General features: G+C 40.9%; 1 protein-coding gene across 1 annotated transcript in view; it reads right to left on the bottom strand.

Moving 5' to 3' along the window:
• Positions 1-2,402: 2,402 nt before the first annotated feature.
• The window catches only part of LOC143817602 (uncharacterized), a 39,718-nt gene continuing 26,031 nt past the window's right edge, over positions 2,403-16,089 (bottom strand). The window contains exons 5-10 of the mRNA XM_077299091.1: positions 12,826-12,916; positions 8,894-9,075; positions 7,488-7,637; positions 6,073-6,216; positions 4,271-4,414; positions 2,403-2,498 (exon numbers count right to left, since the gene is read on the bottom strand). Of these exons, the coding sequence (XP_077155206.1) occupies positions 4,281-4,414; positions 6,073-6,216; positions 7,488-7,637; positions 8,894-9,075; positions 12,826-12,916 (701 nt within the window). The 3' untranslated portion in view covers positions 2,403-2,498; positions 4,271-4,280. The remainder of the gene's footprint in view (positions 2,499-4,270; positions 4,415-6,072; positions 6,217-7,487; positions 7,638-8,893; positions 9,076-12,825; positions 12,917-16,089) is intronic.

Genomic DNA, 16,089 nt, shown 5'->3' on the forward strand with positions numbered 1-16,089 from the left:
ACAGTTTTAGAGAGCTGGTCATTACGAATGCGGTGATACCAAATATGTGTACTTTTATTGTTTTTTAAAATTATTTAAGGTAAATAAATGTATTTATTGATAAAATATTTATTTAACTTTTTTTCTTTATTTGGGGATTTTTAAGAAAAATATTTTTACACTTTATAATATATATTTTTTTTAACTTTATTACATTGTCCCAGTATGGGATATCACTATATAATGTCAGATCGCTGATCTGACCCTTAGCACTGCTGAGTATCACATCAGCGATCTGACAGGCAGGGTAGGAGGTATACAGGCGCCTGTACGTGATGGAATTTTTTCAACATTTTTACTGAGTTCAGTGATCGAAAGTATATTTACAAAATCACCTCTTACTTTTCAAAAATTTTTACCCTTCCAGACTTGTGTAATTAGAGAATTTTGGTTAGTTTTTCTATCCTGCTCTCAAAAAATATATATTTTTCAACACCTTTATATGTGCACAAAAATGTAGCCACAAAAAATACAACTTGTTCCACAAAAAAAAAGAAAAATTATACAATATTGCTCTTACAATATACTAATAAAAAAAAAATGAAAAAAAGAAAAAAATGACTGAGTTCTCTATGATTAAAATAGCTAGGCAAAAATAAAGAATTTTCTCATTTTGACATTAGAGAATCTTTTTCAGTTTTCAGAGATTTTATTATATTCGCTATTTCTACCCTGGGGAGAGTGAATAGTTTGTGTAGGTGCTGTGAAGTATTCTTAGTTCTGCTTGATATTAACCTATTCATGTGTAACTGGTAGCAGTTAGTTGATTGCCATGTAATGAGCTAAGGCGTCACCTCACGCCCAACACTTGACATGACCTCGAGACAGGATCACAATGCAAGGACAACGGGTGTGTTGTATTAACAGATGTTTGTTACATAAAAGATGACTGAAGCATCACGGGACAAAGCACATCATGGAGAACATAAGTTATTTACTGACCGTGTTAGGCTGGATCAATTAAGTCAATACATGGTTTGATCGCAATAATACTTTTCTACCAAGGTCCATGTAGTGATCCCAGGCATGTATGGGGTGCACCAGATAAAGTGTGATGCCCCTTTCAGGTTTCGTGCAAGCTGACCTTCAGAGGTGGGGAGTCTCTTCTAGGGTGTGGCACATCCCCGCCTCTTAATCGGTGGGAAGTTTTACTGTGTTTTGAGGCAAAGTTATTATATTACAGTCTCTTACTCCACGTGCTTAGTCTATCTGTGGCCTCATTCTCCACACATGACCACCTCCACCACTATCCTCTTGGATTGCTGGCTTCCTGGTCCAGCACTTCCTCACTTTCTCCTCAAACCCTCATATCCTTCACCACTCTTAGTGCGGCTCCTTCTGGGTAATGACTTGGCTCCTCTGGTCTTTCCACTTATCAGCTCTTCATATGGCAGGCACTCGCCAGGCTCTTGGAGAAAACACTTCACAGATGTCAGGCTTTCCAGGCCTTTCCTTGCAGCTCTGTGCCTCTCACTACAGACATTCCCTGACTTTTAGTCTCTAGCAGAGTGGCTTTCTCTTACACACCTAGAGGTGGCTGTAGATTCCTCTGCTAGGGACGGTTGCAGAGGTAATCTTCCCTCTGTGATGCAGCTTGTGGTGGCACACTACATCTGACAGATGTGTCCATCAAACACCTTCAAGTTGCAGGTTAGAAACAGAAGCATGATGCCCAACAGGATGCCCTTAAAATTTGGATATTTATATCGGAAGAATTGGGCTCTAAATCTCTAAGCTCAATACACTGAAATATTAATCAACAAAGAAATTTGGGCCAATTTAGACTTTCACCAAGGTAACTGAGCATGAATGTATTCTGAGGTCACTAAGAACATGACATAATGATAAGAGGGCACATGGGGTTTCTCACTATATGCAAGGTTATGTAGATATGGGGCGTTACTTCATGTGCTGGAATCTAGGTTCCTTCACCCGGGACAAAAATTAAATTTGGCGTCCTATACACAATCTAAGTGGTTTTATTAGTCGTGATGTGACTTCCCATAAGTTATTTGCACACTTACAGTCACGTGCCGACTAGCTGCTCCTCCTAATTCTCTCAATGTAAGGGCAGTGACACAAGTTACTGGGCAATGGACGAACCAGTGGATCTGTATTTACTTTCTAGTCACCTGGTAGGTACTTACGGGTCACCAAGAAAGGCACTTTGTATAGAGCTGCTGGAGCATAAACTTTTCTTGCTACCGACTCGACTTATTAAAATTGGATTCCTATTGAATTGACCACCAGTGTGTACATAAGTTGGGGAATATATATGGTCAGCCCACTGGGGACAGGAGTTGCAATATCAATACAACACTCCTGAAAATGTCAATGTTAAAGAAATAAATATATCCATACTTTTGTAGAATAATTTTTATTAATATTTTAACAAAACAGTACTTTTGGATCCATATGAAATCACACTGATAGGATCCTTGGGGATCACTTGGGGGCATCTGGAAGAAAAGTGAGAGCAGGGTTTAGCCGTAGAATTTTCATTGGTGTTCTGGTTAAGACATGTGCTATACTTAAGTGTGAATCTCGTCCCGACATCTCGGTCACTGTGGCCGGTTGCATATGTGCAGAGTATGCTCAAATAGGTCTATACTGGATTATGAAGTTTGTGTTCTGTATTCATTTAGGGTGTCAGGGATGTTGTCATAATCGTAATTCAAAAGCGAAATGTTGGGGGCCTGTCCTACATAGATGCATGGGTCATAAGTCCCAAAATTGTGTGCGATGCTTTATAGTATAACTAACTACAACAGTCCATTATTTGTCAGGACTATTCCAATTTTTGGAATTCCAAATTCCAGTCTAATCCCTGCCAAAATATGTAATGGTTTTTAGAACCCTGCCCAAAAGGGAGCAGTCCGGCTCAATGTAGGGACCTTAAACAGGTGGCGATGTGCCTCTTCCAAAATGTTCCCTGTACAGTGTCATTCCTGGTCCACCGGCTATGTAGGGAACTGCAGCCAGACTCATGGACTTAATGGTGGTCCGGCTGAAGCTGTCTACTCATTAGGGTGGTTGGAGTCCGCTGTGCAGGAATAAACATTAAAGGGGACATGTTATCGGGATTGGCAGGAATCCCAGGACTTCCCAGGAGTTCGGACACCTACTATTCATAAAATTATGGAAAATTCTACAGAAATTTAAATTATGAGTGATAAATGTTATACATTCGAGGAATTTCACATACATAGATGTTCATTGCTGGGAGTCGCACCTCCACCGATCAGATTTTGAAAAAATATTGACCAACCTGTTTAAATGCTACAAATTCAAAATAAATAGCCATAGTGAAGTCTTAGGAAAGGTGCTCAAAATATGCTGCATTATCATAGTTCGGGGACTTAGGGTTAAAGCATGGCACATAAGCGTTGTCGGTATATCGACGACATTCCTATTGAAGATAATGGATGACTAAAGTAAAATGTAAAAGTTCCTTGCAATTTTATTTTAGTTACTTGTCATGGTATATCTTTTTCCAGGTTTGAGAGCAGCTTTATTGTTACATGACAATTTACAGCTAACTAGGGACGAATCGAATTTACACTCGAATTTTACAAAAAAATTGAATTTGCCTGAATTCAAATTTTTGGGGATTCGCTCAGTGGGAATCTAGCACGGTGGTCACCCATTATTTTGTTGGATTATATAAGGCTGAAAAGAACCCTGCTTCAGTGAATTCTCTTCCTCTGCCTGATATCTTCCTTCTGCTCCTTTCATCCTCAGTGTTCACCAGGCTCCACATCATCAAGATATCACAACGCACGTCCTCATACAATGTCATGAAGTGTGTTGTAACGTCGTGACAAAGCAGGGACTAGTCAACCCCGAAGATGCCAAGAGCCGAAGGAAGACACTGTTCTTAACAGAAAAAGAGGCTGCACCAGACTGAAGATGACCACTGAACCAGAGGAGCCTAAACGTAAGACAGGTGAGGGGCAGATAAGTATATATATATATATATATATATATATATATATATATATATATATATTATTTTGTTTTACCTATGTTTTGACACTCTAGGGTCTATATAGACAAAAAGAATCGATTTGCATCAAATAAATCTGAGCAAACCAGCAAAATTCGAATTTTGGCAGCTTTACGCATCCTTACGAGAGGGGTGACCTCTTTACTGTCAAGGGTAAGCCATTTTTGATGAAGATGACAGCCACAATGAGGAAATCATTCTGTCCCCGTTTTCATCTCCAATTACCATTATTATATTATTTGCTTCCATAGAAGCACCAGACGGTCCCGGGGATACTGGCATCATAACAGCACCCTCTGGAGTAACAGTCCTTGGAGCTGATGTTGGGGTACCCGCAGTCATTTCTTAGTTTGTGGCTAACAGAGCATCCTGTAGGGGGAAATAAAAAGCAATGACAATCCTATGACCAATGAGTACAACGTATAGATTTTTCTAGAACATAAAATAAAATTCCGTTAATCTAACTTCCATTTGGAAATGTGCACACCGAGTCTTCTTGATGAGTTTTTGGAGCAAAAACTGAACAGAAACTCCAAATTTTTGAAGAGATTTGACTTTTTCTGGAGGATTTGGGGAGTGTCTGCTCAGTTTCTATTCAGTTTCAGTTCCAAAAACTCCGTCTCAGCGTGAACTTACCCTTGTGCAATGTGCACACGACATCTTTAATCCGACGGTGGAACTGAAGATCAACGAATATGGGCACAGCAATGACATTTTGACCTCAATGTGCATTTTGCCCAATGTTTTAGGTGTTTTTTTTCATAGGATGGGGGCCAGAATACGCCTGAAAAAGGAAGTGAATTACTCTTGAAAACTAGAGAAACAGGAAACATAAACCTAGATCAAGGTTTTTGAGGAGTTTTGAGATTTTGAAGAGGATTTAGTCAGTTTCTGCTTGGCTTCTGCTCCAAAAACACCTTGACAATCCTCACGTGAACATAGCCCAAAACTGAAATCTCTTCTAATTTGGGTTTCATTCAGATCAAACATGTTTTTTTATCCCAATCTGACCACTAATGAGTATTCTCTCAGTTTTTGGTTGGCAGCGGTGGTGATAAATGACCATTTAGCCCCTTTAGATTTGACCCTTAACCCCAGTGGCTTTTCCTATGAGGCATCTTTTTGATATCTTAATTTAAAGGGTTCATATTGATATAGTCGTCAGCCTTCCCAAGGCAGGAGAGGCAAGGTGCAGAAAGCTTCAAGGTCCCCATTGCTACCATGTTTAACCTCATAGTATTATATCACTATATACTATCCCCTAGACTACAAAAAAGTTAAAAAAAAAAGTTTTAAAAAATATTTAATAATTAAAAAACCTCAAAGTTATAATCATCTTTCTTTTCACAATACAAAAAAATGAAATATAAAAAATTAAAACGTAAACCTATCTGATCTAACAGCATATAAAAGTATTTAACCAGTTTAAAAAAGGAAAAAAAAAATAAAAAAGTGCAGAATTATTGTTTTACAATCAAAACGTTATATTAAGTATCCCAAACCTTCACACAGTTCGTAAAAAATGTGTTAAAAAATGGTGACACAAACCACTACTTTAAAAAAAAATCTACTTTTTTTAAAACTTCTAAAATCTACAAAAAATAAATTACAAATTTGGTATTACCGTAGTTATACTGACCTGAAAAGTTATTATGTCACTTTAATTGTAACACGCAATAAATGTCGTAAAAAGAAAAAAAAAAAAAAAAACACATGGGAATTTTCTTACCATTTCCTATCTTTTGGATTTTTTTCTTCCCCCGTTTTGCAGTACATTATTTGATAAAGTGAACGGTGGCATTGAAAAATACAATTTGTACCCCCCCAAAAAAAAAATTAAAACAAAACAAACCCCAGTATGGAAAAATAAAAAAAAGTTATGGCTTTTGGAAGAAGAGTAAGAAAAATACTTAATGGTCAAAAAAGGGTTATACCAGTAGAAGGTCATTTCTGCCTAGAATTGTTCCAGGGGCTCCGTGGTAGAATGTTCCTACTTTCATCGATGGATGATGCAATGAATCATTTACCTTTGAATTTGGGATAAAAGCACCAGATCACCTCGGGGGTACTCGAGTCGAAGCAGCAGCCTTTGGAATAACAATCCTTAGCTGATATTCCAGGGAAACCACAATCTTTCCTTTTCTTGGTGCTGACCCCACACTGAGACTTATCTGGAATTTAAAAATATATATATATATATTTATTTTTTATGACAATTTTCATAAACAAAATACAATAAATTTCCTGAAAATTCTTTAATCCGAAAATGTCCAGAAATTCTGATGATCCGGGCACTTGACAGTTTACTTATCCAAACTCCGATATCAGAGTTTCCATCTGCCATGACCCAAATTTTTTTTACATTTTTTAAATTTTATTCTGGCAAAATTTAGTATATTCTGGTTGGAAAAGAGGAATTTATGCAAATCCCACCTAAAAGTGTGTTTCCACAGTCTTGGTAGGTTATACAGCTGTCCTAGGAGTGGGTCTTAAAGGGGTTGTCCATCTCTGTGGCCATTTTTTTTTTTTTTTTCGCAATTCAGTTTCATTAAAAATTTGCACCATTTTTTTTTTTACAGGCTTTTTGTTTTCCTGCACATTTTATTTTGATGTGGTGTGTAGTAATAAATCAGCTGAAGAGTTTTATAAAAAAAAAAACAAGATGAAAGAGTTGCAATCTTTCCCGTTAGATCGTTAGAATGAGCTCACTGATGGATTCTCTGTTAACTCATTTTGCAGTCAACAAGGCAAAGACTATAGGAAGCAAACGGTGGAATTTTTTTTAATGAAACCTAATTGCAAAAATGATATTTAGCCAAAAATACATGCGTTTAAGTATGAAAAATTAGGACACAACCCCTTTAAAAGTCCCTAATTTATCAGTGCTCATGTTAGTAAGCGTGGAATACATAAGGAGGGATTATTTTTATAATATGTCATTCAAGAGTCTGAGAAAGTAGAGTGACAGCCGAGACAGGCATTGGTTGTCATCTAGATTGCCAAGAAGCAGTAGTAACGGCCTATAGTGTCCAATAAACAGGACCTGTCACTTGCCATAAATATGTTTTTTGGTCTCCTGATGTAAATGCCGCTGTTCTCCTGAGTCCGGCGATGTTTTTCTTTTGTTCCTGCGCCTCTCCGTTCCTGAGATATGGCCCCTTCTTTCCTGTACATAAATGTCTTGTTAGCCAAGTGGGCGTGGTCATCATCTTCTCTATGGGCGTTTTCTTGAGAACCACACCCATTTGAAACAAGACTAGATGTATATCCAGCACAGGAAAAAAGTGGCCATATCTCAGGAACGGAGAGGCGCAGGAACAAAAGAAAAACAACGCCGGATTCAGGAGAACAGCGGCATTTACATCAGGTAAAAATAAAATTACATATTTATGGCAAGAGACAGATCCTTTTTAAGATAATGTCTTGTGTAATAAAATGATACCTTGTGCCTTAGAGAAGAAGCACCAGTTAACCCCGGGGATGCTGGAGTCAAAGCAGCAGTTTCTCTTGGAGCATTCGGAGGAGCTAATCCCCGGGTAGCCGCAGTCTCGTCTGTCGTACGGGGCCACGTTACATTCTTTCTTGTTAATTACTGCCGATAGAAAAGGAAAGAAAGAAAAAGACTCAATTATCTTCCTGCAGTCAGGAGATGCACATTCTACCGTATAACCTCATGTTAGCACTAGGGGGCACTGTAACTCCACTGTTACTGATCACTATATAAAAGGCTGCCGGTACTGAAATTATATGTTCTGGCTGAAATGAGGCAAGTAATTATATTCTCGCCTGTTGAAACCTGATGAATTTTTAATATTTTTAAGAACAAGTATATGAGATGTTCTCTGCTACATTTTGGAGACGGTAGGAAATGCAATCCAGTTATTGTGCCCCCCATAGCGGTGCCAGTCAGTCGGAAGTGCCCTTTATAATAGTACCAGCTTCAGTTCTTCCATTATTTTACTAGTCAGCTACACTGCTGATATATCTGTGTCAGTCAACCACAGTGCCCCCATAACAGTGCCCCATAACAATGCTAATATACAAGTATCGGTCAGCTACAGTGTCGGCGACTCATCCCCAGTGTCACATAACAGTGCCAGCCCATAACAGTGCCCTTATAGAAGTGGCAACTGCTCACTTCACATTGATAACAGGACCAGCCCAGCCCAGTGCCCCCATAACAGTGACCCCATGACAGTACCCCCATAACAGTGCTAATATACAAGTATTTGTCACCTACAGTGTCGGCGACTCATCACCAGTGTCACATAGCAGTGCCAGCCCATAACAGTGCCCTTATAGAAGTGGCATCTGCTCCCTTCACATTGATAACAGGACCAGCCAGGCCCAGTGCCCCCATAACAGTAATCCCATGGCAGTACCCCCATAACAGTGCTAATATACAAGTATCCGTCACCTACAGTGTCGGCGACTCATCACCAGTGTCACATAGCAGTGCCAGCCCATAACAGTGCCCTTATAGAACTGCTCCCCTCACATTGATAACAGGACCAGCCAGGCCCAGTGCCCCCATAACAGTGCTCATATAGTAGTGTCAGCAGCATCAGTCCGCTATAATGCCCATGTAACAATGCCGGCTGTATGATGGGGGTTGTATCCGGCACCCAGGGAACACAAGCAAGTTCTGGGTCATACAGCACTTGGGGGGTCCACACTGCCGTACATGTATGTAGGGAGCTTGTGCGGGCACCGGCTGTGTTATACAGCTGGCACCTGAGTCTAACTGCTGTGATCGCAGCAGTATAACCTTCCAGATGCTGCTGTCAATTCTTTTAAGAAGCTCTGAGGGGCGACTATAGTTTGGACTGTTGCTACTCATCTACTCACCTATATCTTCCCGACTGTTGCTGCCACTATGGCTGTCGCTTTTGCTGTGGCTCTGTTTGGCCAGACTCCTCTGCCCCAGGACAAGGACGACGGTCAGCAGTATCAATACTTTAGCACCCATGTCTGCTCTTAGTGAAAAGGCCTTGTGATTACGAGGATGCTGTATATATATAGGGATGACCCTATTTAACCAGCGAGGAGAACATTTACCGAGGGTGGGTTCACTCCCAAATTATGGCCACTACACCCATAGAGATCGAACATTGCAGACATTTATGACCCCTAATAAATAGACAGGCAGCGGACGGAGATGCATGTGTATGGTGACTACCACTGATCACATGAGCTGATATTAAGACCGAGGACCATATAGCAATTATTTCATTATTACACTACAGTCCTGGTTTTATTAAGACCCAGGCTACACGGGAAAGCTGTAATCTGAAATTCTCAGCAAATAGAATTTTAGGAATCATCTTTTGTTAAATTCTAATCAAGGCAATTTGTCATTCAGGAAGGACGGAAATTAACCTTTTCAGGAGCTGTTTCAATCAATGGACATAGTGCGGTCCTGAACGGGGGCTATGGCTGCTTACCTCAATCTGCAGGTTATTATTATTATTATTATTATTATTATTATTATTAATAATAATAATAATAATAATAATAATTAGGTTGGACTGATTGGGCTAAACTGAAATCAATAACAGCGATACCCAATTTTTTGTGGCACATTCAGGCATATATAGGAATGCACTGTGTGTTGCCGATTTTTAGGTTCCATGAAATGGAGGTTGGAAATGTACAACTAGAGGTATTTCACCAGGAAGCTGGCCACGCTTTGACTTCGATGTGGGATCCTTGCTCTTGGGTTGCGAGTTCTAGGGTTATGAATGAGTTTGCAGCTTACATTTTTGCTAGTCTAGGGTGGTAAAATGGTTAACGGATCATTGGAGGTTCAGGGAAGTTTATGGGTTAATATCTAATATCTCTGGAAGTCTGGGGTGGTAATGGGGAATCTAATATTGCCCCTGGTCTAGAATGAAAAAAGTACATCTTTAGAGGTCTAATGGGAGAAGGAGTTAGTGTATAATATCCCTAGAGGTCTGTGGAGTAGGTGTTGTGTATAATATCCCTGGAGGTCTGGGGGTTAGATGTTGTGTATAATATCCCTGGAGGTCTGGGGGTTAGATGTTGTGTATAATATCCCTGGAGGTCTGGGGGGTTGATGTTGGGTATAATATCCCTGGAGGTCTGGGGGGTTGATGTTGGGTATAATATCCCTGGAGGTCTGGGGGGTAGATGTTTGGTATAATATCCCTGGAGGTCTGGGGGTTAGATGTTGTGTATAATATCCCTGGAGGTCTGGGGGGTTGATGTTGGGTATAATATCCCTGGAGGTCTGGGGGGTAGATGTTGGGTATAATATCCCTGGAGGTCTGGGGGTTAGATGTTGTGTATAATATCCCTGAAGGTCTGTGGAGTAGGTGTGTATAATATCCCTGGAGGTCTGGAGTGTAGGTGTTGTATATAATATCACTAGAGGTCTGGGGGTAGATGTGTATAATATCCCTGGAGGTCTGGAGTGTAGGTGTTGTATATAATATCACTAGAGGTCTGGGGGTTAGATGTTGTGTATAATATCCCTGAAGGTCTGTGGAGTAGGTATGTATAATATCCCTGGAGGTCTGGGGGTAGATGTTGTGTATAATATCCCTGGAGGTCTGGAGTGTAGGTGTTGTATATAATATCACTAGAGGTCTGGGGGTAGATGTTGTGTATACTATCCCTGAAGGTCTGTGGAGTAGGTGTGTATAATATCCCTGGAGGTCTGGGGGTTGATGTTGTGTATAATATCCCTGAAGGTCTGTGGAGTAGGTGTTGTGTATAATATCCCTGGAGGTCTGAGGGGTAGATGTTGTCTATAATATCCCTGAAGGTCTGTGGAATAGGTGTTGTGTATAATATCCCTGGAGGTCTGGAGTGTAGGTGTTGTATATATAAGGAGGTAGTGTATAATATCCCTAGAGGTCTGTGGAGTAGGTGTTGTGTATAATATCCCTGGAGGTCTGGGGGGTAGACGTTGGGTATAATATCCCTGGAGGTCTGGGGGTTAGATGTTGTGTATAATATCCCTGAAGGTCTGTGGAGTAGGTGTGTATAATATCCCTGGAGGTCTGGAGTGTAGGTGTTGTATATAATATCACTAGAGGTCTGGGGGTAGATGTTGTGTATAATATCCCTGGAGGTCTGGAGTGTAGGTGTTGTATATAATATCACTAGAGGTCTGGGGGTTAGATGTTGTGTATAATATCCCTGAAGGTCTGTGGAGTAGGTGTGTATAATATCCCTGGAGGTCTGGGGGGTTGATGTTGTGTATAATATCTCTAGAGGTCTGGGGGTAGATGTTGTGTATAATATCCCTGAAGGTCTGTGGAGTAGGTGTGTATAATATCTCTGGAGGTCTGGGGGTAGATGTTGTGTATAATATCCCTGGAGGTCTGGGGGTAGATGTGTATAATATCCCTGGAGGTCTGGAGTGTAGGTGTTGTATATAATATCACTAGAGGTCTGGGGGTAGATGTTGTGTATACTATCCCTGAAGGTCTGTGGAGTAGGTGTGTATAATATCCCTGGAGGTCTGGGGGGTTGATGTTGTGTATAATATCTCTGGAGGTCTGTGGAGTAGGTGTTGTGTATAATATCCCTGGAGGTCTGGGGGGTAGATGTTGTCTATAATATCCCTGAAGGTCTGTGGAATAGGTTTTGTGTATAATATCCCTTGACATCTAGAGTAAGACGAAGGTAGTATATAACATAATTTGAGGTATGGGGAGGAGTAGAAGTTAGTGTATAACATCCCTGGAGGTCTAGAGGGAGAAGATGGCAGTCTATGATATTCTTTGAGGTTTGGGAGGAGAAGTTAGTTTACAATATCCCTGGAGGTCTAATAGTAGATGAAATTAGTGCATAATATCCCTGGAGGTCTGGAGGGTAGATGTTTTTCTTTAATATCTCTGGAGGTCAAATGGGAGGAGAAGTTAGTGTATAAAATTCCTGGAGGTCTGGGGGGGAGACGAAGTTAGTGAATAATATCTATGGAGGTCTAAATTGGAGAAAGAGATAGTGTATATTACAGATGGAGGTCAAAGGGATTAGGTCTCAAAACTTTTGGAGTTGGTGAAGGAGTTAATGTATAATATCCCTGGAGGTCTAGTGTGTATAATAGCCCTGGAGGGTTAAGATGGAAATTACATTTGTGTATAACATGCATTGAGATTTGAGGTAGAGAAGAGGTTAGTGAATAATTTAGTTGGAGAAATTGTTGTATAATATCAATGGAGGTCTAGAGTGGGACCTAAAGAGGCACTGCATGTCCTGGGTGAAGGCAGCCATAAGCCAGCAAGCGACATCAGACAAAATGGAGGATCTGATTAAATATCTGTTGTAAGTCCAGCAGCAGCAACAGCTGGCACATCAGGAGACAAGTAAGCTGCTTATATAACAGATCCAACAGCAGCAGCAGCGCAGCAGCCAATGAAGCAGGAACAAGACCAGCACCAACAACAGCAGCAGATTGATTTGCTCAGAGAGGCGGTTCTTGTCATGGCGACGGCTCAGACTCCAATGTAAGTGGATGATATTTCCATCCTGAAGGTCAAAATGACCCCAGGTTTTGACTGTTTTTGAAAGGGTTGCTGAAAGGGAGAACCTTCCACCAGAGCAATGGGTAGAGGTGGTGGCACCATATTTGATGGGGGAGCTCCAGAAGGTCATGCGTTGACTTGCATAATAGAAAAAATTGGAGTCCGGCTCAACAGGACTGGATTTTCCTTTTCTTTTTCAAAAGAAAATATAGTGCATACAAAAGAAAAATTTACATGGTTGACATGACCCAGTCGACGCGTTTCGACTGCGCTAAGCAGTCTTACTCATGAGTAAGAAGGGAGAAGGCTTCCTGCATGTTATATACAGACTGAGCCAGTAAACTGGATGCTATCCAGCCTGTGTGACCAGGACTGGCTGTCAAGAGATTTTGTCAAAAGAACTGTTTACTTTGTTTTGCCTGCACTGAAGGCAGTTTATTTTTTCTTTTGCTTATGGCTGGTTTATGAAGCAGTAATAAACCAGCATGGACATTTAAATGAACATGCTTTCTGTTTTGCCTCTCAAAGCACCCCAAGTGAGTAGCATTACCACAATCCATAGGGTGGCAAAGTGGTTAGCGTATTATTTCCTTGGAAGTGTAAGCGGAAAAGAAGTTGTTGTATAACATCCCTGGAGGTCTAGGGTGGTGAAGGGTTAAATTTCTAACATAACTTCTAATTTTCTAGTTGTAGATGTATATATTAGACTTACAAAAAGGTTTTTCCTAGAAGCAGCACCGCTCTTGTCCATGATTTTGCCTTTTTCATAGAGGCAGCACGGTCCTTGTCCATGATTTTGCCTTTTTCCTAGAATCGGCACCGCTTTTGTCCATGATTTTGCCTTTTTCCTAGAAGAAGCACCGCTCTTGTCCATGATTTTGCCTTTTTCCTAGAAGCAGCACCGCTCTTGTCCATGATCTTGCCTTTTTCCTGGAAGCAGCACCGCACTTGTCCATGATTTACCCTTTTTCCTAGAACCAGCACCGCTCTTGTCCATGATTTTGCCTTTTTCCTAGAAGCAGCAAGGCTCTTGTCCATGATTTTGCCTTTTTCCTAGAAGCAGCACGGCCCTTGTCCATGATTTTGCCTTTTTCCTAGAAGCAGCACTGCTCTTGTCCATGATTTTGCCTTTTTCCTAGAAGCAGCACTGCTCTTGTCCATGATTTTGCCTTTTTCCTGGAAGCAGCACTGCTCTTGTCCATGATTTTGCCTTTTTCCTAGAAGCAGCACCGCTCTTGTCCATGATTTTGCCCTTTTCATAGAAGCAGCACCGCTCTTGTCCATGATTTTGCCTTTTTCCTAGAAGCGGCACCGCTCTTGTCCATGATTTTGCCTTTTTCATAGAGGCAGCACGGTCCTTGTCCATGATTTTGCCTTTTTCCAAGAATCAGCACCGCTCTTGTCCATGATTTTGCCTTTTTCCTAGAATCGGCACCGCTCTTGTCCATGATTTTGCCTTTTTCCTAGAATAAGCACCGCTCTTGTCCATGATTTTGCCTTTTTCCTAGAAGCAGCACCGCTCTTGTCCATGATTTTGCATTTTTCCTAGAAGCAGCACCTCTCTTGTACATGATTTTGCCTTTTCCCTAGAAGCAGCACCGCTCTTGTCCATGATTTTGCATTTTTCCTAGAAGCAGCATCTCTCTGGTACATGATTTTGCATTTTTCCTAAAAGCAGCACCGCTCTTGTCCATGATTTTGCCTTTTTCCTAGAAGCAGCACCGCTCCTGTACATGATTTTGCCTTTTTCCTAGAAGCAGCACCGCTCTTGTCCATGAATTTGCCTTTTTCCTAGAAGCGGCACCGCTCTTGTCCATGATTTTGCCTTTTGCCTAGAAGCAGCACCGCTCTTGTCCATGATTTTGCCTTTTTCCTAGAAGCAGCACCGCATTTGTCCATGATCTATTTTATGTCCGGTGTCTAAGGTGGAGAATGGACGAGGGGTGAAGAATTGCAGAAGGAGGTGGAAGGAGCAGGAATAGCCTTGGACATTATAATCATGAGCTGACACCTTATAATACCATTATCTGTAGGCTTTTGATAAGGCGCCAGAGTAAATATCACCTGTGTGTATTGATTGGTTTTATTCCTAGACTCTAAGAAGAAATCCATATGGCAAACACAGAAGACAGAGAGGCCCGGAGCAAAGGTGACCATGCGGGCCCTTCTCGCTAATACATGTGGGACAATATGTTTCATTACTTTCTTTTATTGCACATTAAACATTGATTGTCCACTCAATAGGACATATGGCGAATGGCCTGTAAGACGTGACTAAGCTAGATAGATAAAAAACACACAAAAACATTTCCTATAAACTAAGATGAGAATTAGAGATGTTATTCGCAGTTGGTTCCCTATCACTGGACAGTAGTAATCTTCTTTAAAACATCTTTACAGTGTTCCGATTATTTCAGGTAACTTTTCAGAACGTCCACATGAGAAATAACACTATTTCTGACTATTACATGGTTTCAGTTTTGCATGTTTCGCCATTTTTCCCATTTATTTCTCATTTTCAGCTGGTGGGTGGAGACACGTACACAGACTGAAGGATTCCTGCTCTCCTGTCTCTGTAGCACATGTTCAGAAGCAGCAGCAGCGCATTATAGAGCAGTACTGAGCAGTGTAGCTGTGAATTGGGAGTGAGATAAAACACTTACTAGAGAGCAGCAGCTTTAGGGATTTTGGAAAGGGCAATAGTGATAGTTTTCTATATGTGATCCTCCTCTTTGGAGAGAATGGTCTGCATATCAAAATATACAGGACCAGATAATTAAGCTATCTGCACAAGAGGGAGGAGCAAAAACAATCATAATCAACTGTCACCTGTATCTTTTAAAGTTCTTAAAGGGGTTGTCCAGGACTTTAATATTGATGGCCTATGCTTAGGATAGGTCATCAATGTCTAATCGGTGGGGGTGCAACACACAACACCCTTGCCAATAAGCTGTTCCCGGTGTCAACCGGAACTGCTCAACTGCAACAGCTCTGTCGTTGAATAGAGGGCATAACTGAGTAGTTCCGGACACGGCCGACCCTGGGAATAGCCAATAGGAGGGGTGCTGTGTGTCGCATCCCCACCTATCAGACAATAATTACCTATCCTAAGGTAGGCCATCAATGTTAAAGTCTCGGACTATCCCTTTAAGGATGATTGTCTGCTACAAAGTAACATTTTAATATACCGTTTTCTTTCTCCACTTATGAGCCACTTCTTCTCCCGGCCTCTTGAACAAAATGGTCTGGCAGCTCACTGAGGGATCGAGAGAGGAGGAGAGAGAAGTAGAGTGAGAAAGACGGGCGAGGATTGTCCAGACGGGATCATCCGCCGTGAAAGGTTAATTTAAAGTTTTCATTCTTGGAATATAAACATGAGAATTCTGATTCACTAATAACAGGCAAGAAAATGGAAACAGAAAGTGTATTGGTCGGTACAGAACTTTTTATGGTTAAGGTGTATTTATACAAAAGCTAAAAAACTTTATCATTCAATGTCAGCACCTTAAGCTTCATCCTATAGGACCCTCATGTAATATTATGTTTTTC

This window comes from Ranitomeya variabilis, chromosome 3, assembly GCF_051348905.1.
Source record: "Ranitomeya variabilis isolate aRanVar5 chromosome 3, aRanVar5.hap1, whole genome shotgun sequence".
Taxonomy (NCBI): domain Eukaryota; kingdom Metazoa; phylum Chordata; class Amphibia; order Anura; family Dendrobatidae; genus Ranitomeya; species Ranitomeya variabilis.